We start from the raw sequence: 25837 nt of genomic DNA on the forward strand, positions 1-25837 counted from the left end.
ACCACACTTGTATCCTTACATGGGCGTCTTTGTAACCAGGGCTACTTGGGAGTGGGACTACTTTACTTCTATTTACTTCATATTTGAGAATTCCGCACTCAGTCAGTTCATATGCATGCACGCACGTACTTTGGGTTTAAAAAAGTCTTGGAGTTAAATAAATAAAGAACACACACCCTAAAGGTGAAACGAAAGTCATACTGGGGTGGGCAGGTAGCCTAACGGTTGAGAGCGGTTAAGAGCATTGAGCAGTAGCGAAAGGTCTCTGGTCAAATCCCTGAGCCGACTAGGTGAGAAATCTTAACCTAATTGCTCCTGTAAGTAGCTCTGGACGAGTGCATCTGTTTAAATGCCTGAAATGGAAACTTCTGCCTCCTTTTGCTGTGGATTTATTTGAGCAACACTTCGGCTAAAGAGCCTTCATCTGTGTGTGAAAATAGTCTGTGACATCCAGTGAACCAAATTAGAACTGTGCTTGACCCTGATGTCCCATAGGCTTAATTATGCGCATCCTCTCTCAATTAACATCATTAGGACTCCAGTGTATGCCTCTAGATTGTGTGATTTTTATGGGCGGTGATTGGACTGAATCTGTCATTCACCAGACTGTCAGTCGTTGTTCTCGACAGGACCTTAGTAGGACACTGATAACAAGATAGTACTTGTGTGTGTGGGGGGGGGGGGGCATCATCATAGATATCGGATGTATGGAAAGAAACTTAGCAGATGAAGGCTTAGCAAATGCCAGTGATTGTCAATGTGTGTTACAGAGAGGATGTTCACAGAGAGGATGTGTAAGTATTCTGCTGGATCTACTACAGAATGAGTTGACGTGGAGGGCCGGGTCATTATTTGATGTTGTCTTGTATTGAAATGAATGAAACTGTCAAAGAAATCCCCAATTGTTTCGTGACATTCACATGAGGATTCTACGGAATTGACATTTGAACCTCAAGTTTAAAGTCATGTTTCGCAGTGTTGTAAAGTTCAAATGGGATTCTATAGAATTTATGTGAATTTGGCATATTCGTGATTTTTCAGTGTCTCTCCTGAGTTTTGCCTCTCTCTCAATATTAATATGAACTTTGACAGCTGACTCAGGACTTACCCAAGATTCACTTTGCATAGTTTTTCTAAGATGACGTGAATCTGGTGTCTTGGCTCTTCAATGTTCATATTAACTTCATTGTCATATTATTGGGATGAACTCAACTCCTCAAACCTTTTGATGCATGTCATTGCAAAACATGGGTTTGTTATGTCTGGAAAATAAGAATGAAAAGCTTTGTGCAAGGAAGTGATTTCATTTTGTTTTATTCGGTGTTGAAAATCTAAACTCTACAGATGCAGTACACTCTTAGAAAAACGGCTTCCATAAGGGTACTTTGGCTGTCCCCATAGGAGAACCATTTTTGGTTCCAGGTAGAACTCTTTTGGGTTCCATGTAGAACACTCTGTGATAAGGGTTCTACATGGAACCCAAAAGGCTTCGACCTGGATCCAAAAGGGTTCTACCTGGAAGCAAAAAGGGTTCTTCAAAGGGTTCTCCACGATGGGGACAGCCAAAGAATCCTTATTGATTCTAGATAGCAAATTATTTCTAAGAGTGTATGTTTTCACAATGGAATTGCCTCAAAATGCCTGCTCTCTGCCATCCAAACAACAGTGCTTCTTTAGCTGTCACTTTGACACAGCTCAATAACAGCCATTGTGCTTCACCATGCATATTATCTGGTGATGCTATGATGGCTTTAACTCGTTCTTATTGTATCATTTTGCAGGTCACCAACCAAGGTGAGTCAGCTACCCCTTATTTTACTCTGTCTCTGCACCTCAACAAATCTTTTTGACAACTGCCGACAATTTGACAATAATTTGAAGTGTGTTCATTAATGCGTAAAACAGCATAGCCATGTCTGTTTCTGTAACTGTGGTGCGTCGCCATGGTAACTGACTAACGAGGCTAACCCTCCGTCTGACAGGAGTGTGAAGCAAATGGCTCCCCGGCCGCAGCCGCCACGCCTACAAAAGCTCAAGTGGCCCCTGCAGCTGCTGCTGCTCCAGTTGCTCCTGCCCGCCCTGGACCACCTGCCAGACCCACGGCGGCACCCACCATCAAGAGCTCCAACAAGTAGGTGCCCATCTGCTGTGGGCTCTTAGGTTGGCCACTTCAAGTGCCACTTCAGGTGCCCCACTAGCTTTAACAATTAGCTATGTTGTACAATCTACAGTCTCCAATCACCAGTTTACATCTAACCCTTTTGTCGTTCTGTTTTTCCTTCTTCCTGTCTCTCCTTCACCTCTCCCTCTTCTTCATTTTGTCTCTTGTCTCTTTCTCGCTCTCTCTCTCTGTTACTCTCTTTCTATCTCCCCCCTCTCTTTCTCTCACTCTATCTGCAGTGCTCTGCTAGACTTGGACCCATTGTCAGCCTCCCCATCAGCAGGTGGAGCAACAGCCTCTATCTCGTCATGGGGAGGTAAGTCCTTTAATACATTTAATATCTGGGTTGCATTCTTTATGGCACACAATATATATATATATATATATATGTACATATATGTACATGAGCGTTTCTCATTGCAGGCCCAGGACTTCCCTCCCTGTTTCAGTTAGTTTTCTTCCGTTTGGTGCCTAATGAATTTCACCCTGCTCTCTTTCATGCTTTCTACCTACATCCTCCTCTCCACCCTTATTCAAGGGAAGGATTACTATTAGCAGATATTCAAACCTGGCCCCTCTGCAGATTGAAATCACTTTAAGGGCCTCTTACTCATATAACACTTTTTCCTTGGAGTGTATTTTTTATTTTTTTAAAGATGGCAGTTGGAAAATCAGAAGTACAGTAGTCACGTGGTATGGTAGTGAGTTATTGACCCTGATTGACATTTCTATGTTTATATTCTCTGTATGTAATCCCTCACTCACGTCTTCTCTTTGCTCTCTCTCTCTCTCTCTCTCGCTCCCTCTCGCTTGCTCTCTCTCTCGCTCTCTCTCTCTCTTTCATTGTCTTGTACAGATCTGCTTGGTGGCGGTGAGTACTGAGGAACATACTGTTCTTTACATTCTTTACACAGCTCCCATCCACCGCAGAGCATGAGAACTGCTAGGATTTACACCTGAAGTTATGATTAACACCTATCTGGAGGCTTTAGCCACATTCCAGGCTGACTGCATTGCAGACGCCTACTAGATCTCACAGCACCTGGACAGGTGTTTAACATATCAACTAACCACATCCTCAGCTAACCATATCGTACGACGTAGCAATCTGATACCGACTGCGCAGTCAATGACGTTTCACACAACCATAAGTTGATGCAATGATGTACTGCAATGTAGTCGGTCTGGAACGTGACCATTGTACCTGTGGCTCACTGGGCTTTCAGTGCATGACTCCAGCTGTAGACCTAGGATCTGAGAGGATCAGCATATATAGGTGGCAGCCTTCTTCTTATTCTTGCTCTGTGATCTCTAGCAATGTCTCAAGGTGTAACATTCTCCTCTTCTCTATTACCACTGTTTTCTTTGACATATCTCACGCTTATCATCTTTTTCTCAACCCGATCTCTCTACTTCTCTCTCCCTGTTAAATTCCCGCTGTTCCTCTATCCTGTTGTGATTGGGGATGGGCTTGGGTGGGGATGGATGGGGTGGTGTAGGTTTAGATACCCCCCCTGATCCCACTAGCACCTCTGAGCCAGCCGCTGTTGCTGCTGATGCTGCAGCCGGTCCAGCTTCCATGCCCACGGTGGCCCATACGGATGGCCCCGCCGCGCCCTCTGCGGCCTCCGTGGTGGTGCTGCCCGTGCCCGCCACTACCGCTTCAGACTTGGATCTGTTCGGAGGTCAGTCGGGGTCAGCCTCATGGGAGGAATCATCATGGCAGACTACACAGCAGCTGTCTGCTTGTTTGGAGCAACCTCTGACATGCTCACATGTAGTTACACCACCTGGTTCTCACACTCTCACATTTACGAGTTTCAGTATACACTCTACATACACCTTAACAAAAATATTCTGTCCATGAAATTCTGTATTTGTGCAAAATTCTAGTTATTGACATAGTTACTGACGTCTAATAAGGACACTCATTTCCAAATGTTCCATCTCGCTAAATAATGATTAGCTTGACAGATTATTCATTATTTGGGCACTACATCAATCAATCAATTATTTATCTAAGACAGCAAGCAGGTGAGGAAGTTTTTGCTCTGCACTGTATGGAGAACAGTAGAAATTGTAGCCCATACTCGGCATATCTCCTCTTTTCGCTCACATATCTAATAGTAGATATACAGAATTAAATCCCCTATCAAAATTGTATAGCAAAGTGTGGCCCTCTTTTCCATGGAAAACAGCCTCTGTCAAAGAGAGATGTTGCTTTGCCCATCGCTGAGCATGGCATTTCCTGTCACACAGTACAAGCTTATGATAGCATCATGTTATCTCTTCACTTTCCCAGCGTGTACAAACATTGTGCACACTGAATGCAGCTTTATGCAGCGGGAAAGTACAGGCCCCATTCATATGATACTAATAAGATCAGCAATTTCAGCAATACACCTTGTATTCTCTGTTTTCTCCTAATGCTGATCGCTCATCTTTCTGTTTCTCTCATTCTCTCTACTCTCCTGCTCTTTATTTACCTCCTCGTCTCTCTTTCTCCTGCCTCCCCCTGTTTTTCTCTGGGTGTTGTGGTTTGTGTCCACTGTCCGCTCCTCTCATGTCCGGTACTCCAGATGCGTTTGCACCCTCCCCAGGTGACGGCCCGCCCAGCAGGGCGCCTGCTGCTGATGCATGTGCCGGATCTGGTGGGTGATAACACTGCTCAGTGTGTGTGCGTGTGTGCGCACGTGCATGTCTAAGTGAGCATATGCTTGTACGTGTGTGCACTCTTCCAACACACGTGTGTGTGTGTGTTTGTTCAAGAGTGTATGTGTGAGATCCTGAAGCTTGGGTAGCTCAAAGCTGCTTCTGCTACCATATGGGACAGTAGTCCCTCCGCCACTCAGCCCTGCTTCAGAACAGTCCCCCTGCTTCTCTCACCTCGTAATATTCACCTGGTGATGAATACTCGAGTAAAACACAGTTGTATAATTTTCGCCCAAATCCTACAATTGTTTATATTTCATATAATTGATACCGCTTCATACTAACTGACCGTCTTTATTTACCCTGTTTTGTTTCTCTCTTTGGCCTGAATGTGTAAGTATTAATCGACTACTGTAGAAGTCCAAAAGTGCAGTGTGTGTAATTCACATGGCTCCATTACTGTGTGTGTGTGTGTNNACGTGTGTGCACTCTTCCAACACACGTGTGTGTGTTTGTGCAAGCGTGTGTGTGTGTGTGAGATCCTGAAGCTTGGGTAGCTCCAAGCTGCTTCTGCTACCTTATGGGACAGTAGTAAATCATCTGAAACATTGCATTGGGGCCTACCGTCCTGACCCTAACCCCACTATTGGGGGCTCAAGCCTCGGCCCCCCTCTCTACCCCTCCGCCACTCAGCCCTGCTTCAGAACAGTCCCCCTGCTTCTCTCAGCTCGTAATATTCACCTGGTGATGAATACTCGAGTAAAACACAGTTGTATAATTTTCGCCCCAAATCCTACAATTGTTTATATTTCATATAAATGATGCCACTTACTAATCATACTAACTGACCATCTTTATTTACCCTGTTTTGTTTCTCTCTTTGGCCTGAATTTGTAAGTATTAATCGACTACTGTGACTGTAGAAGTCCAAAAGTACAGTGTGTGTAATTCACATGGCTCCATTACGTGTGTATGGAGCTTTGGCCTTATGGCAAAGAATAGTAGGACAGTTTTATGTTGAATTATGCACATTTTTCTACATTCACTTTATTCTGCGCCTTTATCATGTATTTGAATTCTATGTAGACAGAGCTTATCAGTGTGGAAGCAGATTCATGCCAAAATTGTATTAATTGTATTTGTTTTGGTGTGATTCTGCTTCCATGTGTATGTACTAGTTCTAATATAACCACTAGACATCGTCCCCTGTGGCCTGTCTATGTAACTACAGTATTTACCAAAACCAGCTGTAGCCCATTCCCTTTAATGAGTCTGAGTGTGAGACAATGAGTATTCTAACCTGTGTAGTATAAAGTTAATGTTATCTTTTCTTTACTTCCCACTAACCCTCATTATGGAAGCTCCTCTAGACTCACAATAATATGTATTTTACAGTGTTTGTTGTTTTAACAAACTCTCAACTCCCCCTACTCTCTTCCCATCCTCCCTTTTCTGGTCATATCCCTTAAACCCCCTAACCCCCATCCTCCTTCCTCCCCCCTCCTGAAGACCCCTTCGCTCCATCGGAGGGGAGTGCGAACTTGGCTCCAGAGATGGACCTCTTTGCTATGAAGTTCGATAACACACTGGCTGCCCCAGAAGCAGCCAGCCCCACCTCTAGCGCAGTGCCGATCATTGTCGCACCCATCGAGCCCCCTGCTGCCGCCCCCGCTCCCTCCTCTACCACCACTGAGTCTGCAGCTGCCCCCGCCGTCCCCTCTCTAGACCTCTTTGGTGGTAAAGTGCACATTCTACTTTGCACACTGCATTGCTTGCACTATGACAATGATGACGATGGTGATGATAATGACGATGATACAGTAACTTCCCTACATTTTTGTAAATATGGCTATGTTTTTTTCTGTTATTATTCGTTTGATTCGTTTGATTTAAGTCATAGGCATTGAGTGAATCACACATTTTGACCACCCCTGCAAATGAGAAATTAAATGGATATGATGATGGGTACAGTATATGGATCTATCAAATGAAGGTTATTCTCTGCATCATTCCTGTGCAGACTAGGAGTAAATACACTGATCTCAAAAGTGGATACCTTCTAATGGTATACTACAACTATTTAAACTAACTGCAACACTTTACTTAAAACCAGCAAATATGCCGTTGTCGTGTATTGTAAGACGTCATGAGCATGTATAACTATGAGTCCCTTATAATGTCTTATAATCATTTCATAATGATCGTGACTAAATAACAGTCAGTTTGAGTCAGTTGAAATATGAGACAAAACATATCATAGGGCTTATTATTACACATGATAAAGCCTCAGACATGCTTATAACAGGTTTTGACGCATTATACCCGCAGGCTGTTACAAAACAAACCTTTTCAGTTGTCAGTAAATCTTTGTTGTATTGGCTTCCTGAGGCATTGATTAAGTAATCTGTCAGCACCAGATATTGGCCTGTCGGCTGTTTACATTCATAGGGGTGGCTCAACATGTTGTGATTTCAACCCAACCTCTATCATGAACTATTATAGTCAGCCAAAGCTAGAGGGAAGTGAGCAGAGTTGTGTTTAGTATTTGAAAAGGAGTGAAACGCGGAGGTATTACCTGAAACGTGTTAAATAAGAAAACACATTTTCATTTTCCGTTGCAAAAGTGTTTGATACGGTGTGCCTTACTGAACTCAACCTAGTTGTTATGGTCACTCTTTGCTGCAGTGTGCCTGCATGACAACCTTTGCTTTCTTCACCTCCAACTTCTGACCAAGGTTGTAGATATCGACACCCTTCATTTGAGCAAATCTTCATTTTACCTTTCACCTGATTTTAGTTAATAATTTCCTTTGTTTGCAATAATTTGTAATTATTATGCATTATTATGCAATTATTTTAAGAATAAAAGATTAATCTGTAACACTTTGTAACAACTTTTTTAAAACATTATTTTTGTTGTTGTTGCTTTTCTCCCTTTCCCTCTTAACTCATGCTGTATAGATTGTAAACTGAATGTAACTGTGTGTCCTTGTTTATAGATTCTATGTTTGATTCTATGCCTGAGAAAAGCCCTACCGCAGAAACAGCTGATGCTGCTGTTACTCCTAGCGTAGACCTATTTGGGGCAGGTACAGGATGTGGATTGCTTTCTTTGTTTGGAACCTCTTCTTCATCTCTTCTGTCCTTCCTCCTCAGCCATCTGTTTTACCACACGTCTTGGTTTGTCCCCATAGTGGTATGCGACTTGTGCATGCACCCAATCCAGGGTTGGGTTAATTTGAATTGAAGTCAGTCAATTCAGGAAGGGATTTGAATTTAACATTCAAAATTGGTAAATTGTTTGAAACAAGCTTCTTCTTTTCAGTTTATTGAGAAGTAATTACATTTATTTTCAATTAAATTGTAATTTCATTTTACTTCCTGTATTGACTGACTTCGAATTGATCCCAACCCTGGTCCCACTGGCTTAACAACAGTAACTCCTACCACTGCTTTCACTCTCTCTCTGTTATGCTAATGCTCCTCTGTGCTCTTCTACTTCACTCTTCCTACTTCCTCTACCTTCTTCCTCGGGTGTTTCCCTGGAAGATCTCCCTACTATCTCTCGCGGGCCCTCTCCTTTGCCTCCCGAGGCCAATGCTGATGAAGACCTCTTGTCTGGTGTGACTGGTGAGTTACACTATCTGCTCACTCTTAGGTGACCTCAATTCATGATAACCTATGGATGATCATCTACTTCCTGTATCTCCAACTCTGCCTGCATGACTACAGCATACAGTAGTACAAGTTTGGTAATGCACTTCCCTGTCAGCCTGTCAATCAATGTATCTCTTCAGGAAGTGACCGGAACGTTGTCTTTTTTTGTGATCAGAAGAAACAGAATATTTTTTTTTGCCAAGTACATTTACATGTACCAGGAATTTGACGTGGTGAAATGGTGCTGCCACAATAAACAGAATATACAGACAGAATATATAGACTGTAACGTCCTGACCAGAGTTCTTATGTGTTTTGCTTGTTTAGTGTTGGTCAGGACGTGAGCTGGGTGGGAATTCTATGTTGTGTGTCTAGTTTGTCTGTTTCTGTGTCCAGCCTAATATGGTTCTCAATCAGAGGCAGCTGTCAATCATTGTCCCTGATTGAGAATCATATATAGGAGGCTTGTTTTGTGTTGGGATTTTGTGGGTGATTGTTTCCTGTCTCTGTGTTTTGTCTGCACCAGATAGGGCTGTCTCGGTTTTCACATTTGTTATTTTGTTACTTGTAGTAGTGTTACCGTTTATTCGTCTATTAAACATGTTGAACACTAGCCGCGCTGCATTTTGGTCCTCTCCGTCATCCCAGGAAGAAAACCGTGACATAGACAAAGAATTTACACAAATCCACATACCATTATGTACAGTGTAAACAGCAAAAACCTAACAATTATGCGTAGTAAGGATGCATAAACATATTTACTGTAGATGATACAGTTGAAGTCAGAAGTTTACATACATTTTTTCCAAATACATTTAATCTCAGTTTTTCACTATTCCTAACATTTTATCCTAGTCCCCTGTCTTAGTTCAGTTAGGATCACCACTTTATTTAAAAAATGTGAAATGTCAGAATAATAGTAGAGAGAATGATTTATTACAGCTTTTATTTCTTTCATCACATTCCCAGTGGATCAGAAGTTTACATACACTCAATTAGTATTTGGTGGCATTGCCTTTAAATTGTTTAACTTGGGTCAAACGTTTCTGTCACGGCTGTTGAAGGAGGAGGACCAAGGTGCAGCGTGGTGAGCGTACATTTTCTTTTATTGAAAAAATGACGCAGAACAAAACAAATAATACTACAAAAACAAACCGTGAAGCTCAAAGGCAAAGTGCCCTAAACAAAGTCAACTTCCCACAAAGACAGGTGGGAAAAAAGGCTACCTAAGTATGGTTCCCAATCAGAGACAACGATAGACAGCTGTCCCTGATTGAGAACCATACCCGGCCAAAACATAGAAATAGAAAATCATAGAAACACAAAACATAGAATGCACACCCCAACTCACGCCCTGACCAAACCAAAATAGAGACATTAAAAGGATCTCTAAGGTCAGGGCGTGACAGTTTCAGGTAGCCTTCCACAAGCTTCCCACAATAAGTTGGATGAATTTTGGCCCATTCCTCCAGACAGAGCTGGTGTAACTGAGTCAGGTTTGTATGCCTCCTTGCTCGCACAAGCTTTTTCAGTTCTGCCCACACATTTTCTATAGGACGAGGTCAGGGCTTTGTGATGGCCACTCCAATACCTTGACTTTGTTGTCCTTAAGCCATTTTGCCACAACTTTGGAATTATGCTTGGGGTCATTTTCCATTTGGAAGACACATTTGCAACCAAGCTTTAACTTCCTGACTGATGTCTTGAGATGTTGCTTCAATATATCCAGATCATTTCCCTCATGATGCCATCTATTTTGTGAAGTGTACCAGTCCCTCCTGCAGCAAAGAACCCCCAAAACATGATGCTGCCACCCCTGTGCTTCACGGTTAGGATGATGTTCTTCGGCTTGCTATCCTCCCCCTTTTTCCTCCAAACATAATGAGGTTAAATATGGCCAAACAGTTCTAATTTTGTTTCATCAAACCAAAGGACATTACTTCAAAAAGTACGATCTTTGTCCCCATGTGGAGTTGCAAACCGTAGTCTGGCTATTTTATGGCGTTTTTGGAGCTGTGGCTTCTTCCTTGCTGAGCGGCCTTTCAGGTTATGTCGATATAGGACTCGTTTTACTGTGGATATAGATACCTTTGTACCTGTTTCCTCCAGCATCTTCACAAGGTCCTTTGCTGTTGTTCTGGGATTGATTTGCACTTTTCGCACCAAAGTACATTCATCTCTAGGAGACAGAACGTGTCTCCTTCCTGCGCGGTATGACGGCTGCGTGGTCCCATGGTGTTTATACTTGCGTACTATTGTTTGTAGAGATGAACTTGGTACCTTAAGGCGTTTGGAAATTTCTCCCAAGGATGAACCAGACTTGTGGAGGTCTACAATTGTTTTAGATTTTATTTAGATTTTCCCATGATGTCAAGCAAAGAGGCACTGAGTTTGAAGGTAGGCCTTGAAATACATCCACAGGTACACCTCCAATTGACTCAAATGATGTCAATTAGCCTATCAGAAGCTTCTAAAGCCATGACATAATTTTCTGGAATTTTCCAAACTGTTTAAAGGCACAGTCAACTTAGTGTATGTAAACTTCTGACCCACTGGAATTGTGATACCGTGAATTATAAGTGAAATAATCTGTCTGTAAACAATTGTTGGAAAAATTACTTGTGTCATGCACAAAGTAGATGTCCTCACTGACTTGCCAAAACTATAGTTTGTTAACAAGAAATTTGTGGAGCGGTTGAAAAACAAGTTGTAATGACTCCAACCTAAGTGTATGTAAACTTCCGACTTCAACTGTATATATAGTACCACTCAAAAGTATGGACACACCTACTCATTCAAGTTTTTATTTTTACTATTTTCTACATTGTAGAATAATAGTGAAGACATCAAACTATGAAATAACACATATGGAATCATGTAGTAACCAAAAAAGTGTTATATATGTTATATATATATATTTTATATTTAAGATTCTTCAAAGTCGCCAGCCTTTGCCTTGATGACAGCTTTGCACACTCTTGGCAAAGCATGCCATTCCATGAGCACAGCATTTATTTTTCAACTCAAATCAATGAGCCCAATCAGTCCTCCGTGACAACAAAATCTATAATCAAAAGACCAAGTCCATATTATTGCAATAATTGCTCAAATAAGCAAAGAGAAACGACAGTCCATCATGATTCCATATGTGTTATTTCCTAGTTTCGATGTCTTCACTATTATTCTACAATGTAGAAAATAGTCAAAATAAAGAAAAACCCTTGAATGAGTAGGTGTGTCAGGACTTTTGACTGCTACTCTATATAATGCCGTTTTTTCCAATTGTGGTGCAATACTCTCCTCTCTCATTCTGTAGATGCATTCTCTGCTATGGCTCCAGCACCAGCAGTGGCTCCAACTCCAGCTCAAGCCCCGGCACCAGCTCCAGCTCCTGCAACGGTCTCTCCTCCCAAACCTGAGCCATCTGCACCTGCACCTGTCATTGATCTGCTGGGTGCGTACGGTACCACGAAACTCACCACTTCCTGTGCACCTTCATGGGTTGATTTGACTCGTGCTGCGTTAACATCTGACCTTTTCCATACTCTGTTCATCTATTTGTCTTGTGTACTTTGTTTACAGTGATTTTTTTTTATTGCCATTTCTCCATTGTTAAATATAGCTATTAGGTGTGAAGGATATTTGTATGTGGAGAGCTGTTCATGCGTAAGTATCTTCGTAGCTAGGGTAATAGACCCCTGATAAGTCTAGATCTAGGAGAGAGATAGTGTCATATGTTTGGTGTAGCAGTATATCCCAGAAGTTTTCTTCTGCAACTGCTTTTGGATTATGTAGCCAATGTAGCACTGCTTGTTAGTTAGCTGTGAATGCGTTAGTAGTAGCCATTGTGTAGAGACGTCACCCGCCCTGAAACCTACAAATACTGTCGCCCGCACCAAGAAACACCTTTGGATTTTCTGGGTCAGTGGTATTAAGGCTTCTTGAGTTGCGATGTTTTGGTGTGCAGAGTTTTGAGTTCATACACAGGTTGGGACAGAAATTCTACCCTCTTGCAATTACATGGTACTTAGAAGTGTGTGTGTGTGTGTGTGTGTGTGTGTGTGTGTGCTTGCGTGCATGCGTGCACGTGCGTGTGTTTACTACATGGCTGGGGAGTAACGGATTACATGTAATCCGTTAAATGTAAGGGATTACAAAAAATGGTAACTGTAATCCGTTACGTTACCAGCTAAAATATTGTAATCAGATTACCAATACTTTTGAAACTTCGAGGATGACTTTTAAATTCAGAAAGGATGTTTGCGGAAAAAAATATGTGACACCTCTGTTTTCTCAATGACATTCAAATCAGCATTGAAAAAAGGATCAAATTTAAATTTGTTCCACCTGAGCGAGTCTGACCACAAGTCAGAGAACACTATGATGACATAGGAAATGTGTTCGATGGATCGCGGGAAAAGAGCAGGAATAGGCTTTTGTAGGCTACAGTCCAAGCTAAATATTCCAATGGTGCGACTGCTGTCGGCACTCCGAAAGATTATCCAACTTGAATAAACGGTTGGAGGTAAGGATGACAGTAGTGGTGTAGTTTACGGCGATACGGATATCACCTATTATTGATATCTACATAACGTTGTGAATCACACTGCTTCTCTCTCATTTAGCTATTTGCGTGTTACGGATTGTGTTTGTTGTGGATGGCTGTTCATAAATCTAAATGTGTATTTGAACCCAATAATGGTTGTATTCAAGAAGTTTAAGCTGCCTATCAATCATTGTTTTTGAAACCAGTGGACATCCAGTGAAAAATGCGATCTTCAAACAGCTGCATAGTGCGGATCCCAGCCTATGGAATAAAAGTGGGGCTTTTATAGCTCAATCTAATTCATGCTGATAAAAAAAAATCCATAGGCCTAGTGGACACATGCTCAAACTCACACACTTTTGAATAGACTTAAAGTGGCGATCTGTAGTTGCTACATCTATTTTTGGACTTATACATTATATAAACAGTACCAGTCAAGAGTTTGGACACACCTACTCATTCAAGATTTTTTCTTTATTTGTACTATTTTCTACATTGTAGAATAATAGTGAAGACATCAAAACTATGAAATAACACATAAGGAATCATGTAGTAACCAAAAAGAAGTAGCCACCCTTTGTCTTGATGACAGCTTTGCACACTCTTGGCAAAGCATGCCATTCCATGAGCACAGCATTTATTTTTCAACTCAAATCAATGAGCCCAATCATGTCCTCACATGACAACAAAATCATAAACAACAGAGTAGGGCTGGCTAATAAGTCCTTAGTTTTTGGGTTATGCTTGGGTAAACAATTAGGCTAATCTATACTTCCATATTTCCAAGTCCTATTCTTGAAGATCAAGGGGTATAACATTTAGTGGAATGACTGGAATTCTGATAGACTTTGGTTTTAATGTAAATATATATTTAATTGTATTATTATATGTAGTAGAAAGCAATGGTTTAGAAGAAGCCCACATAACCAACCCATAAAGTAAAACGTAACATCCATTTATGGCCAGCTATGTAATGCCTCTAAGGGGAAAGTCATCTAAAAGTAACGGAATGTAATCAGATTACATTACTGTGTTTGGGTAATCCAAAAGTTACGTTACTCATTACAATTTTGGACAGGTAACTAGTAACGGATTACATTTAGAAAGTAACCTACCCAACCCTGGTTTACTGTCTCACTGCCTGTTTTCTCCCCCTCCCTTCCTGGCTCATGGCTAACTAACTCTTCTTTACCCTCATGCTGCGTTCCGTATGGCTGGCTGGCTGTATAGACACATTCAGTAGTCCTGCTCTGTTGGATGCTATGCCCGCTGCCCCCGGGGGCCAGGAGAGGATCTGTTGGGTGGTACGCACACACACACACTTTAACTTTAACCCAGTTGTAACACACCATAATCAATGTCCCGGTGAGCAGCTAATTAGTCAAATAAAGTGAGCTGGATTAGGCTGTAGTAAAAGCCTGCAGGACTGTGGTTCTCCAGGAGAAGAGTTGGGAGCCCTGCTCTAAGACATCCATCTGCCGTTTGTGATTCATACTGCACATACAGTATGTTAATATTGAATACCATGACACAATGTAACTTAAATCAATGGAATTGTAATCAATGGAAATGAAAATCATTATCACCGTATATAATACCCTCATTCAAATGGTTCCCCACTTCCAGGACTGATGTCTCCTAGCCTGGCTCCCACGGCAGCCCCTGCTCCTTTGGCCCCCGCTTTGGCCCCGGCCCTCGCCCCTACCCTGGCTCCTGTCTCAGCCCAGAATGACTTGCTGGAGGGTGGCTTCGACATCCTCGGCTCCCTACCCCCACTAATGCCCGCCACACCAGCAGCTGCAGACACAGTGCCGGACGCAGCAGCACCCTCTGGTGGCTTTGATGCATCAGGTAGGGGACACAGTCAGCTCCATGAATATATTATCCTGAGAGAAGTGTGTGCGTGTGTGTGTGTGTGTGTTCTGCATGCATGACTGACGCTGCCACGCTCCACCGCCGCTGTCCCTATTATGTAACGCTGAGGGCTCAACGGTCACCACTGCTGACGGTTTAATTCCTCAACAGTCTCTCTCTCTCTCTCTCTCTCTCTCTCTCTCTCTCTCTCTCTCTCTCTCTCTCTCTCTCTCTCTCTCTCGCATGTGCACATGCCAATACTTACTACTGTGCTCCCCATCCTATTTCAACTCCTTCTTTCTCTATATGTTGGTCTCCCTCTACCTCCCTCCGTCCTCGTGTTCTCTCTCTCTGTCACATGCTACCTTTCCTCATTTCTCTCCTCACATCCTTTCTTTGTCCACCCCTTCAATCCCCTCCTCTTGTCCACTCTGCCCTTGTCTCTTTCTGCCATCCCCTCTCTCTCTCTCTCTGTCACTGCTGGGTCATGCTACTGCGTAATTGGTGAGTGCACAAGACTTTCTCCCGCTAGTGCTTTGCAGTATGTGCTGTTTTGAGACGTTCCCCATTTTTTTGAAATATTCCCTTTTTGCATGTTTCAATATGTTTGTCTCATCCATTCTGTATGTCACTAACATCTTACTCCCCTTATTTCTACCCTTTCCCTCTAAGTGTTTGGTGGATTAGGGGACCTACTGATGCCAGCCTTAACACCCCAGTCCACTGGGGGTAGTGTGGGCAGCACTGGCAGTGGTGGGGTCAGTACCAAGGTGATACCCGCGGTCGGGGGTGGCATGACAGGCGCCACAGCTATTAAACGGCCATCCATCGGGGGCGACTTGGACTCCTCCCTGGCAAACCTGGTTGGAGGCATGTATTGATCACACCTGGACAGTCTTGATGGTTCTGATTACTGTTTTTTTGTCAGTTTAATAATGAGTTCTGAAATTATGTTTTTTTCTCTTGCAGATCTGGGGATTCAGAAAAAGTACGTACGGAGTTTCTCTGTGTTCGTGCTTGCGCGTGCGTGTGCGTGTTCTCCTTTTCTTTGTGTGCTTCCTAAATAACAATCAAAGTCATGCGGTATCTGGTGTGTATTCCCAAACCTTACAGCTAGTTGATGACAACTTTGGTGTCATGTGTGTCTCATATAGGGACCATCAGTGGAATGAGAAGAAGCTGACAGGAGGATCTAACTGGACCCCCCAGGTAGCCCCTCCCAGCTGGGGTGCTCCTGGACCTATGATGGTAAAAGCCTCCACAAGCCTCCCAATATTAGCAAAGAACCATTATTGGGACATTTATTATTGAAATCAAATCAAAGTTTATTGGTCATGTGCACAGGATACAGGTTGTCAATTGTACAGTGAAATGCTTACTTGCAAGCTCACCTCAACAGTACATGAACTGTTTATGTCTTGATTTCCTGTTTCTAGGGTGGCCCCGCCCCCGGTGCCCCTGGAGCCATCCCTCCGCCCATGGGAGCACATCCTGCATTTGGCATGGTGAGATACTGGACTGGATGCCCAGAAACCAACATGGACAGCTATACTTATAAATGAGCTCAGTGTTCTTATTCAAGACAGGATGTAGTTATTGGTCAATTCCATTAACCCCTTCCATCTCTGTCCAGGCCTCAGCAGCTGGATCTGGAGTTCCCATGATGCCTTCCATGATGATGGGACAGCCAATGATGGGTCAACCCATGAGACCACCCCTGCCAGGAGCTGCAGCACCAGGGGCACCGGTAACACACATGCATGCACACACACACACGCACGCACACAGATACACACTCACATTCATTCTCAGATACATTTTTCCCACACCCTCAAACACATACAGTACACAGTAGATTACACATAAGTATACAGAATCACCTGTTACTCCTTCAGTAATAAACATTTTACTGAAGGAGGGGAAACTTTCCCCTTTAAACTTATTTAAAGGGGAAATATACTCATATATTCTTCATTAGTCCACTTTTGATACAGTCCCATAAAATGATGCATGTCAACGTTCATGTTTTCAAGATATATTGCTTTCAAAGTGCAAAACATCATCATAAGACTTTTCTACAAAATAAACACAGGCTTGATATTAGGAAAGATATGAGGCTTGTATGTGCAAAATAAATATATTTTAAAGGCAATGTTTTTGAAGTGGTACTCAATTCGTTTTTTTGTTTTCCAGCTGTCTCCAGGACTTGCTGCCACCCAGAGCAAAAAGCCCAAGGACCCACTGGCAGACCTCAACCTCAAGGATTTAATGTAATCCCCCAGCCCAGGTGTGTGTTCAGCACTTTCAGCTGTCATCTTGGTGTAATGCTTGTCTTGCCTGGTCTCAGATCAGTTTGTGTGGTTTTGACAACTTATGATCATTGTCATGCCAATGACTACAGGACTACAGCACAAAGAGATCTGGGACCAGGCTAATGCTAGTCATGCTAGTCATAGTCAAACTTAGGGTATGTTTTTCTCCTTATTGTCTTCCAGCTCTTGTTTTTCTGGAGCTGGGCCCTCTGGCCGCCTGTCCTATTTCGGCGTTCTGTACAACCTGGGACACCAGAGACCCTCCTCAGCTACTCACCCATAGGAGACCCCCTTCCTCCACCCCATCCCAGCCCCCTGTGTAATGTTGTAGCACAAACTGTGAAAGTGAAACCTTAGTGAGAAAAAAACAAGTGTGTGCTTAACTGGATGTAACCTTTTGTCTAAACAAAACCACACAAAACATACAAAAACGAGCGGAAGCTGAAGGCGTATGTGCTGTATGTATTTCGATAATTTTTTCCAGTAGTGTTGGCGTGTTGAGTTGAATGATGGATGCGTGTTTGTTTGATGCCCTCAGCTCCACCTTCGGCCCTGCACTGGCCTTCTGATCACTCAAGAGGAGGGGGTTCCACCCTGCCTCACCCTGATTGGATAAGAGGGGTAAGCAAAGCAGCCCCGTCATTTTTGGATGAAACGTGCAATGTGTCGTTCGCAGAAGTTCTTCTTCGCTGTTGTATATACATTACACTGGCAAATCTTTAAGGATTCTGTCTCTACTCTGTATGTCTGTGGAAGAGCATATTGATGTGAATCTGATATCAAATTGTAAGAAGTCATGTGACCATTGTCTTATTTCCCGTCATCTTTTGAACGTATTTAGAAACAAATATGATATGAATATATGATTAATATGAATAAGCAACATGTACGGGCTCCTGAATCCTAAATGACCATCCAATGATTTTTTATTATGATGTTCAGTATATTTATTCGTTTTTTTGTCAGCGCTTATTTTTATTTTTTTTATTATTTTTTTTATTTTACGCATCATGTCCAACATTATTTGTATTTTCGCTCTCTGTTGACATTGTTTGTGAATCTGCTGTAAAACATTGTCTGATATTTTTTATCAACAGATCGTATCTTATCGCTTATTTACAGAGAAAATGTGTTTTCCTATTCCTATTCAAGATAAAGGTCAAAGAGTGCATATCAGGAGCCAGATGTTGCCAGTACCTCATATCTCAATACAGAGGAGAACAGTCTTTTGTTAAACCACTAAAACAAGTTAGTCTACTTCCTGGTATCACCGGCACTCTCCCTGTGGACCTATCACTGTCCTCCTCATCAGTGGTCTGTTGTTTGATTTTCATATTTGCTCGTACTTTATTATTATCATTATTACTATAACTAGACCACGGTTAGGTACTGGATATGTAGTGTTATTTTTGTATTTGAGAAGAAACAAACATCCTTATCTCCCTATTCCCCCACCCCAGATTTTGTTACATATTTCTGTTCCGTTTCCTCCCCCATTGTTAATGAATCAGTAATATTGTACATGGTAGCATGGACGGAGAGGAGAGCCTTTGTATATGCCCAGTCAAAAGAGGACACTGTTGAACAGTGTGGCTTCCATGTATATCTAGGCAGCTGTTTAGAACCAGTGAAACCAGTCCTGTGCTGTACAGCCCCAGATATAACAGATACATTGTTGCGTCATTGCAAGACTGTTTCGACAATTGTTGTGGGAAAAAATATGGATTAGAAAAATGGGAAAACATGCTTTTTTTCATTATTGAGTTACATTTTTATATGTTATTATTATTATTTACTATGCCCCTCCCCAGTGCATGTAAGCCCTTTGAGATGCAATAAACTCAATGATGGAAAGAATCGCCCGTTAATGATCGCCAATCTTTTTCTCATGTTGATAGATCAGATCATGGACGCATTGCATTTTTAATCTGGTGCACTAAATGTCATGACATTGTAATGACATCAATAGGGCTAACTTGGGTTGTGTTCATTAGGGCGCACAACTGAAAACATTTAAAAATGTAAATGACTGTTTCTTATTGGACAGGTCCAAGTAGTCCCTCCATGTTTCAGTCTGTTTTCTTCCATTTGGTGCCTAATGATCATGACCCTGGCTACAGGCATAGATGTGTCATACATACATACATCACTTCTCCTCYCGGTAAACAAACATACACATACAAGTTGTAATCTTGGTTTAATTGTTGTTTTTTCAATCATGGTGAAATGTTATTAATTTAATGTATTTTGTCATCAATGGCAAACTCGTATAAATTGTGGCACATAATAAACAAGATTCATCAACATGAACCCTTAAGAATGATGATTGTTTTCATCAAACAACGTTATGGCATTTGTTGCCACCACTACCCTTCAAATTACATGAATCTAATGGGAATAATTAATGTTTTTAATCTGAAAGCTCTGTTACATCAAACCCACTGTGTAGCCTCATATTAAATACATAGTTACAGTACTAGGCTATCAAAAATATATTCCGATAGGTCTCCCCAAAGTGTACAATTTCATATTAATTAAATTAGCACCAAGTCTCTGGATAAGCACCAGAATTTTTATGTGCATGGCAATGAAACCACATTTTAATGCACTGCTAGAGTAAAAAAAGAACGAACGCTAGGACTGAAAACAATCATGTTTTATCCAGGATCCCTCTGGAACCTTTCACTATTTAGTCATAGAAACATACTCTTATAAGAAAAGGTAGTTGTACAAAAAGGGATATTACAGAAAACTCAAAGAGCTAGATATACACTCTTTTAAACACCAGCACGTTGATTTAGAAAATATTTAGAAAAAAGACAGTTACAACCTCTTAATATACTCAAATGTTAATTTCTCCCGAAAAAATGTAGCTTTTTTCTGGGTCGTTCACCAAAGCCGATGCAAACTTTCTTGTTCCTTTTGCTAGAAAAGGGAACACATTTGAAAATGTTAACGTCTCTGCGTTCATTAAGCCCGACTGGAATATATGAAATAACAGGCATCGCTCCCCTGAAACAGCTGAATATACAACATTTTATCAAAATTGGTCAAACCTAAATATCTGTCAAAATATTCCCGTTGGCATAAACACAGGACCTGTCAATATATAATCATGATATTCATAAATTTCTAAAATGTTTGCTTTTTAATAATTAAATAAATTAGACAAGGCAGAACAGCCATAGTTCTCTTTGATCTGTTGACGAGTTCCTGTAATCAACAACAGTGAGTCTGTTTGGCCGCTTGTGTGCGATGAATGCTGTGATGAGGCAATCTGTGCCAGTTGCCAGTGGGAAGCACAGGAGGTAAAAGAGAAGAAGACAGAGGAGAGGCAGTCGGGCAGGCCCCTGGTTCGTTGGTGATGGAGGGAGGAGGGTGGAGGGGTGTTGTGGCATGTTGTGTGTCCCTCAGGCGTCCCGGCACTCGCTGGAGTCCCCATGGACCCAGTAACAGATCTGGGCATACTTGAGGGGCGTTATCCTCACCGCCACATTGTAATCRTGCTGCGCCCCATTGCCGTTGACATCCACCCACTGYTGGCCRGAYAACACCCCGATGATCTTCCTCTTCCATTTCTTCTTGCCYGGCTCTTTGAGGCGGATGTAGACCCCYGAGCCGCTGGAGCCGGGCTTGGCYTCYCAYTACTGATACAGCAGGTCTTTGGACTCCTCCYACACCGAGCAGAAGCGGTACACCAAGTTGCCGGGCCGGTCGTCGTCYAAGCCTGAGAAGTGGATRCMGCCGGCYGGCAGCTTCTTGACCGAMGGGATYARGCCTAGGTCCATGTGCTTGACCTTCTGGGCCTTCTTCAGCTCCAGCACGGCATAGTCGTAGTCAGCCGCTACACCGTCCGACGCCCCGCCTTTGAACCAGCCTTTAGGGACCTGGGTCTGCTTCACTCTGGTCCACCGGAAGGATGGCTTCTCAACCTCTGCGCTGCGACGACTGCGGCTCTTTCTGTCTTTCCCTTTCCTTCCTTTCCTCTCATTCCCTCCATCTCTCTCTTCTTTCTCTTCCTTGTCTTCTCCTTTCCTCCTCTTGCCTTTACCCCGTCCTCTCTTCCCTTTCCCTCGCCGGGATTTCTCCTTGAGGACGCCCACGCGTAGCTTCTGTGCTCCGCTCACGTAGTCCTGTCCGTCGTGGATGCAGTGGGCGGCCGTCAGGACGTGTCTGGGGGATAACAGGACACCAGAGCAGCCCGTGGAGATCTTGACGGAGGTGGAGAAGGGGTACTTAGTGGAGAACTGCTTGTCAGCGATGCTGAAGCGGGTGTCTGTGCCGTAGACCTCCCGTCTGCGGCGTGACTTGGAGGAAGCGGAGGAGTTCCCAGCAGGCCAAGCGTTGACCTCGTTGAGGACCTGCACAGACACGGAGGTCAGGGTGCGCGTTCCGTTCTCGTACACCGTCTCATAGGACAGGAACTCCTCCAGGTCAGCCAAAGAGGGGTCGGGGAGGCGACGCTGGCACTCAATCCCACAGGTCCCGTTCAGCTCTCCCTGAGGTTTGGCCGTGAAGCCGGTGCTGCTAAGGGCCACCGTCCTCCTGTTCCTCACCAGRGGCACCTTCCACTGCGGCCAGGTATACTCATCATCTCCTCCTGTGGCCTCKTGGGCTTCCACAGCCACCACCACGGCCAGCGACGTCACTGAGAGCAGGAGACACAGGMGTACGGGGKCCATTGRACAGATGGGCCTGGCTCTYGAGGGGAGAGGAGAGAAAGACACTATAAGGGATGGTGGAGAACGCTGAGGTGCAAATACAGTGTGCTGTCAATGCTTTGTCAACATGCATGAAGGGCTTTTTAAATGGTTTCATATGTCTCTATTGAATAGAATAGACGGAAAGAGACAAAAATTTGCTTGCTACTCTACTCCCACAACATACAGACACAAGCAGTATAGGCAACCAAATCTGTGGGTTAGTAAAAACGTTCTACTAAAACACATTTTCATGTGGTTGTTACAGAAACCACMGTTGGCAATTTATAGTTTGAGGCATCCATCTGTTGTTGGTCAAAATTTTCAGCTGGGATGAGATGGAATTTCATTTGGAGGGTATTTTTATAAGTCTGACTCTGAATAGAAACATACTCAGACAAAGATAAATGAGGTCAAATCCCCCCCTTCCKCAAAATACATCCAGCACCAGCGTGCCACATCCACAGGAGGGCAATGTAACCCAGAAAAATGAACGTCTCACAGTTGCCAAATTCAGAGCACTGAGAAGAAGCAAAGCTGTCAAGAAAGTGGGCCGTGTCTGTGGCTAACAAAAGACACAAGAGCACTCCTTGTTTACTAGCACAGTTTTTTTTTTCATGGACACAACCATCTTCAAAATGCTCATATCAACAAAAAGAAGGGGTAGCAGCGTCTTCATATGGAAACGATTAAATATAACCAACAGAATAACCAACAGTCTCTCAAGAAATCATAGCATTTCATTGAGTTAACATAGGAGCTGTTGGTTGAGAGGACATTTATGGAGCCTGAGGCTGAGTGGAGSCTGTGGCCAATGAGGAAGAGAGGAGGAGGAGAGGACCATCCCGGGGGCTCTGACTGTACTGAGATGGTGGCTTGGAGCTTAGCCACATGGTTAGCCTTTAGCTGTCAGTAATGACCATATCTGGTTTCTCTCTGAGTCTATGCTGCTCTCTGCTTCATTCCGCCCACAGTTTGAAGACATAGGCCGACATGACGTCACACAAGATGAGAGTTAGACTGTGGCCAAACTGGGCTGATAGCTGTGGAGGAAATTTGAATTCAGGGCATTTTATTCATTCAACAGACCATCACTTCACTACTGAGCAGAGAAATAGCCCTTTGTCAGCAGTTGCGTAGACATAGCTCAACCGCAATTCTATACAGAGAATAGAACAGGGGAAGTCATTTGAGCTACAGTGCATTTCATGAAGGGGCCTAAGCAGTAGTGCTGTAGTGAAGTAGTGCAGTAGTACAAATCCAACAACCATTTCAAACAATGGTGCGGTGGGATAGAGGTAAAGTGAGAAAAAACCCTGATGTGATTACAGTACATTCATCCAGCCTGTTTGAAGAGCCTAAATAGCCTTTGGCATACTGGCTAACATCTGACCTTCCAGCTGGAGGCCGAGCCTGTGAGGGAGGGGCGAGCGTTGGTGGCCAGGTGTCTTCCTTGCATTCCCATTCAATCAAATGCTAGGCAGTGTGAAAGTGAAAAGCTGCCAGGCGTTGCACGGTGGACGGATGAAGACGGATGGTAGGAAATAATCCCATCAAAGGATGTGCTGTTGCACCACCAACCATAGGTTACAAGGGACCAGGCCAGTTTGGCATTATTCTACCACACCTCTCACAGGGGAGTTATCCTTCTTCCACCTCATGTAGCAAACCATATGCCCTGCCTATTTCAGACAAGGTGTATGTCTACTGTAAGGGCAAAGGTCACACATGACCTATCCCAGAATAGCATGTATAATGCCATGTTATGTAATCTTAATGCAGTTCTGTCAATGGTAGGTCTTGACACCTGAGTATTCTGAATTAATGGCCTCAGTTTTTGTCTACAAATCAAATCGCTCAACTGTGGATGGGATAGCCATATACACAACGCCATACATCTTCAAACCAACCTTACCCTGAAATAAAACAAGGTAGAATATAAAACATGACATTAGAATGACTCAATGCATTAGAAATGTGATGTCAGGAATTTGACCCAGGTTTCTGGCCAACAAGACACATTTTCCCAGACCAAGAAATAGCACAAATTCAACAGAAAAGTTAAATTACTGAGGATAGAGTGGAAACTGATATGTTGCCAGTATAATTTTCTGTTAAAGAAGGCCTGCATTTAACTGAGTGATTTTCCATTACAGTATAATCTCTCAAACGCCATCCCATACACCATTTTCCACTCCAGCGCGTGCTTTGAAAGAATCCCGCGCACGGCCACCAAAAGATGGTGCTAGAATGCAATCTCTCTCGCGCGCTCCTTCATTTTTTTGTTCATAAATCGGATTTTTATGGGAAAATATCCTCTAAAATCAAAGTGGAAAAATGTCGATAAAATAAAAATCACTGCAAGCAAGGGTGTCCTCTTGGTCCTAAAGTAGCACTAACTTCAGTAATTGTGATGCAAATATGTTTTTGCTAATAACTTTAGACTCACACAACCTATCTTGCAAAGGGAAAATGAGATCAACTATTGGTTATCAATAAAGCCATGAGGTATCGATTAATATAAAAATCCATAATAACCTCGCAAAATAGGTTTCTAATCTCAAGGTTAAATAAATGATGTGCATTATAAATAATTGTTTTATGTTACTATATATACATATTTTATTTTTAAGAACTCTATGGGAAAATATATATATATAAGAAGATTGTAGCCTAAAAACAAAACAAGAATAAAATAAAATGAGTTCATTAATTAACCTAACACATTTTCATGTAAAAAAACGAACTGTCACGTATTCCATATTGTTGTCTCAATGACTAATTAGATAGTAAAAAAAATACTTTAACGAATGACAAACAGATAAAAATACTAATCCAAAACAATATTAGCCTTGTAATGAATAGAATAAAAATTCCCATCAATATATAATTTTGCAATATCACGATTACCAAACCAGACCACCAGAAATCAAGAAAATAGATCAAAACCCGTATTTTGAAAAGAATGAAGTGAGAGCCCCATTGTCCAAGTGGCTCCATCAACAAAATAAACAAAAGGCTCTGAAACTCCATACCTGCTTTCATTCGATTGATTGATATGACAATTCCTCAAATCTGTTTTTTATTTCCAGAAAGAAACTGCTATTGCATCTAAGACGTCTTCTTATCAGCGGACGAAAGTCCCCTTCTCCTCATCGCATTTGCACCAAAGAGGCTGAGAGAAAGTCGCAGCAGCCAGAGCCCTCCGTGCGGGCTGCGCTTGATGCTGAGAGAGGGAGGAGGGAAGAAAGGTCTGAAAAATATTTTTTCACTTGCGACAAAGCTGTTTACATAGGCCTACATGGGAGTGACCAGCCGGATCAGCTAAAAACGCTGGATTGATTGATTGAATGAGTGAGTATTTGTCAGTCTATGCAACCCAACAGTCCTATGTGGTCGTCAATGGGATGGTGCGCTCATGAGATGCTGTTGCGCCCTATGAAATACATATTACATTTCAGTGTCATTTTGTGCGCTTTATTCAATGGAGCTTTCATTCGACCGGGGACTGGAATTAGTTCCAGGGAACCCACAATGGKCCTCGCAGACTGTTTTCATTGTCGCCCGTCTGAACTTCCACATCTGCTGCACTTGTCTCTGTGCTCGATGAAGTGGTAAACACACTGGCAGGGGGTCTTTGCGCTGTATGCACCCATGCGGTGACAGAGAGCACTATTCAGCAAAACATGCCTAGAATAGTGAAGCTAACTGTCCAACGGGATGTAGAGCAAATGAATGGATGCTCATTTCCAGTTTTATAGGGAGGATGTGCTTCACTTGGATCTGCGTCTGTCCACACATGAATCATGTGTAAAGATAAAGGGAACTTCCCACACTAATCAGAGGAGGCTGGTTGGAGGAGCTATATGAAGATAGGCTCATTGTAAAGACTGGAATGGAATAAATGGAAAGGTAACAATCACATCAAACATATGGAAACCACATGTTTGACTCC

At 42.7% G+C, this 25837-nt stretch overlaps 2 protein-coding genes across 3 annotated transcripts in view; one reads left to right on the forward strand and one right to left on the reverse strand.

Moving 5' to 3' along the window:
- The window catches only part of snap91a (synaptosome associated protein 91a), a 67199-nt gene extending 48158 nt beyond the window's left edge, over nt 1–19041 (forward strand). The window contains 18 exon segments of the mRNA XM_070443838.1: nt 2401–2477; nt 3018–3053; nt 3661–3846; nt 4741–4812; nt 6323–6550; nt 7813–7902; nt 8363–8443; nt 11787–11924; nt 14247–14291; nt 14294–14320; nt 14643–14867; nt 15543–15740; nt 15840–15858; nt 16025–16118; nt 16307–16375; nt 16504–16617; nt 17064–17157; nt 17366–19041. Of these exon segments, the coding sequence (XP_070299939.1) occupies nt 2401–2477; nt 3018–3053; nt 3661–3846; nt 4741–4812; nt 6323–6550; nt 7813–7902; nt 8363–8443; nt 11787–11924; nt 14247–14291; nt 14294–14320; nt 14643–14867; nt 15543–15740; nt 15840–15858; nt 16025–16118; nt 16307–16375; nt 16504–16617; nt 17064–17144 (1780 nt within the window). The 3' untranslated portion in view covers nt 17145–17157; nt 17366–19041.
- Nucleotides 19042–19362: 321 nt separating this feature from the next.
- The window catches only part of LOC111965294 (inactive serine protease 35-like), a 47947-nt gene continuing 41472 nt past the window's right edge, over nt 19363–25837 (reverse strand). The window contains 2 exon segments of one of the 2 annotated variants that reach the window (XM_023989377.2): nt 19363–21883; nt 24918–25268. In XM_023989377.2, the coding sequence (XP_023845145.1) occupies nt 20593–21864 (1272 nt within the window). In that variant the 5' untranslated portion in view covers nt 21865–21883; nt 24918–25268 and the 3' untranslated portion in view covers nt 19363–20592. 2 annotated transcript variants of the gene reach the window in all.

Source organism: Salvelinus sp. IW2-2015, linkage group LG6.1 (genome assembly GCF_002910315.2).
Source record: "Salvelinus sp. IW2-2015 linkage group LG6.1, ASM291031v2, whole genome shotgun sequence".
Lineage (NCBI taxonomy): Eukaryota > Metazoa > Chordata > Actinopteri > Salmoniformes > Salmonidae > Salvelinus > Salvelinus sp. IW2-2015.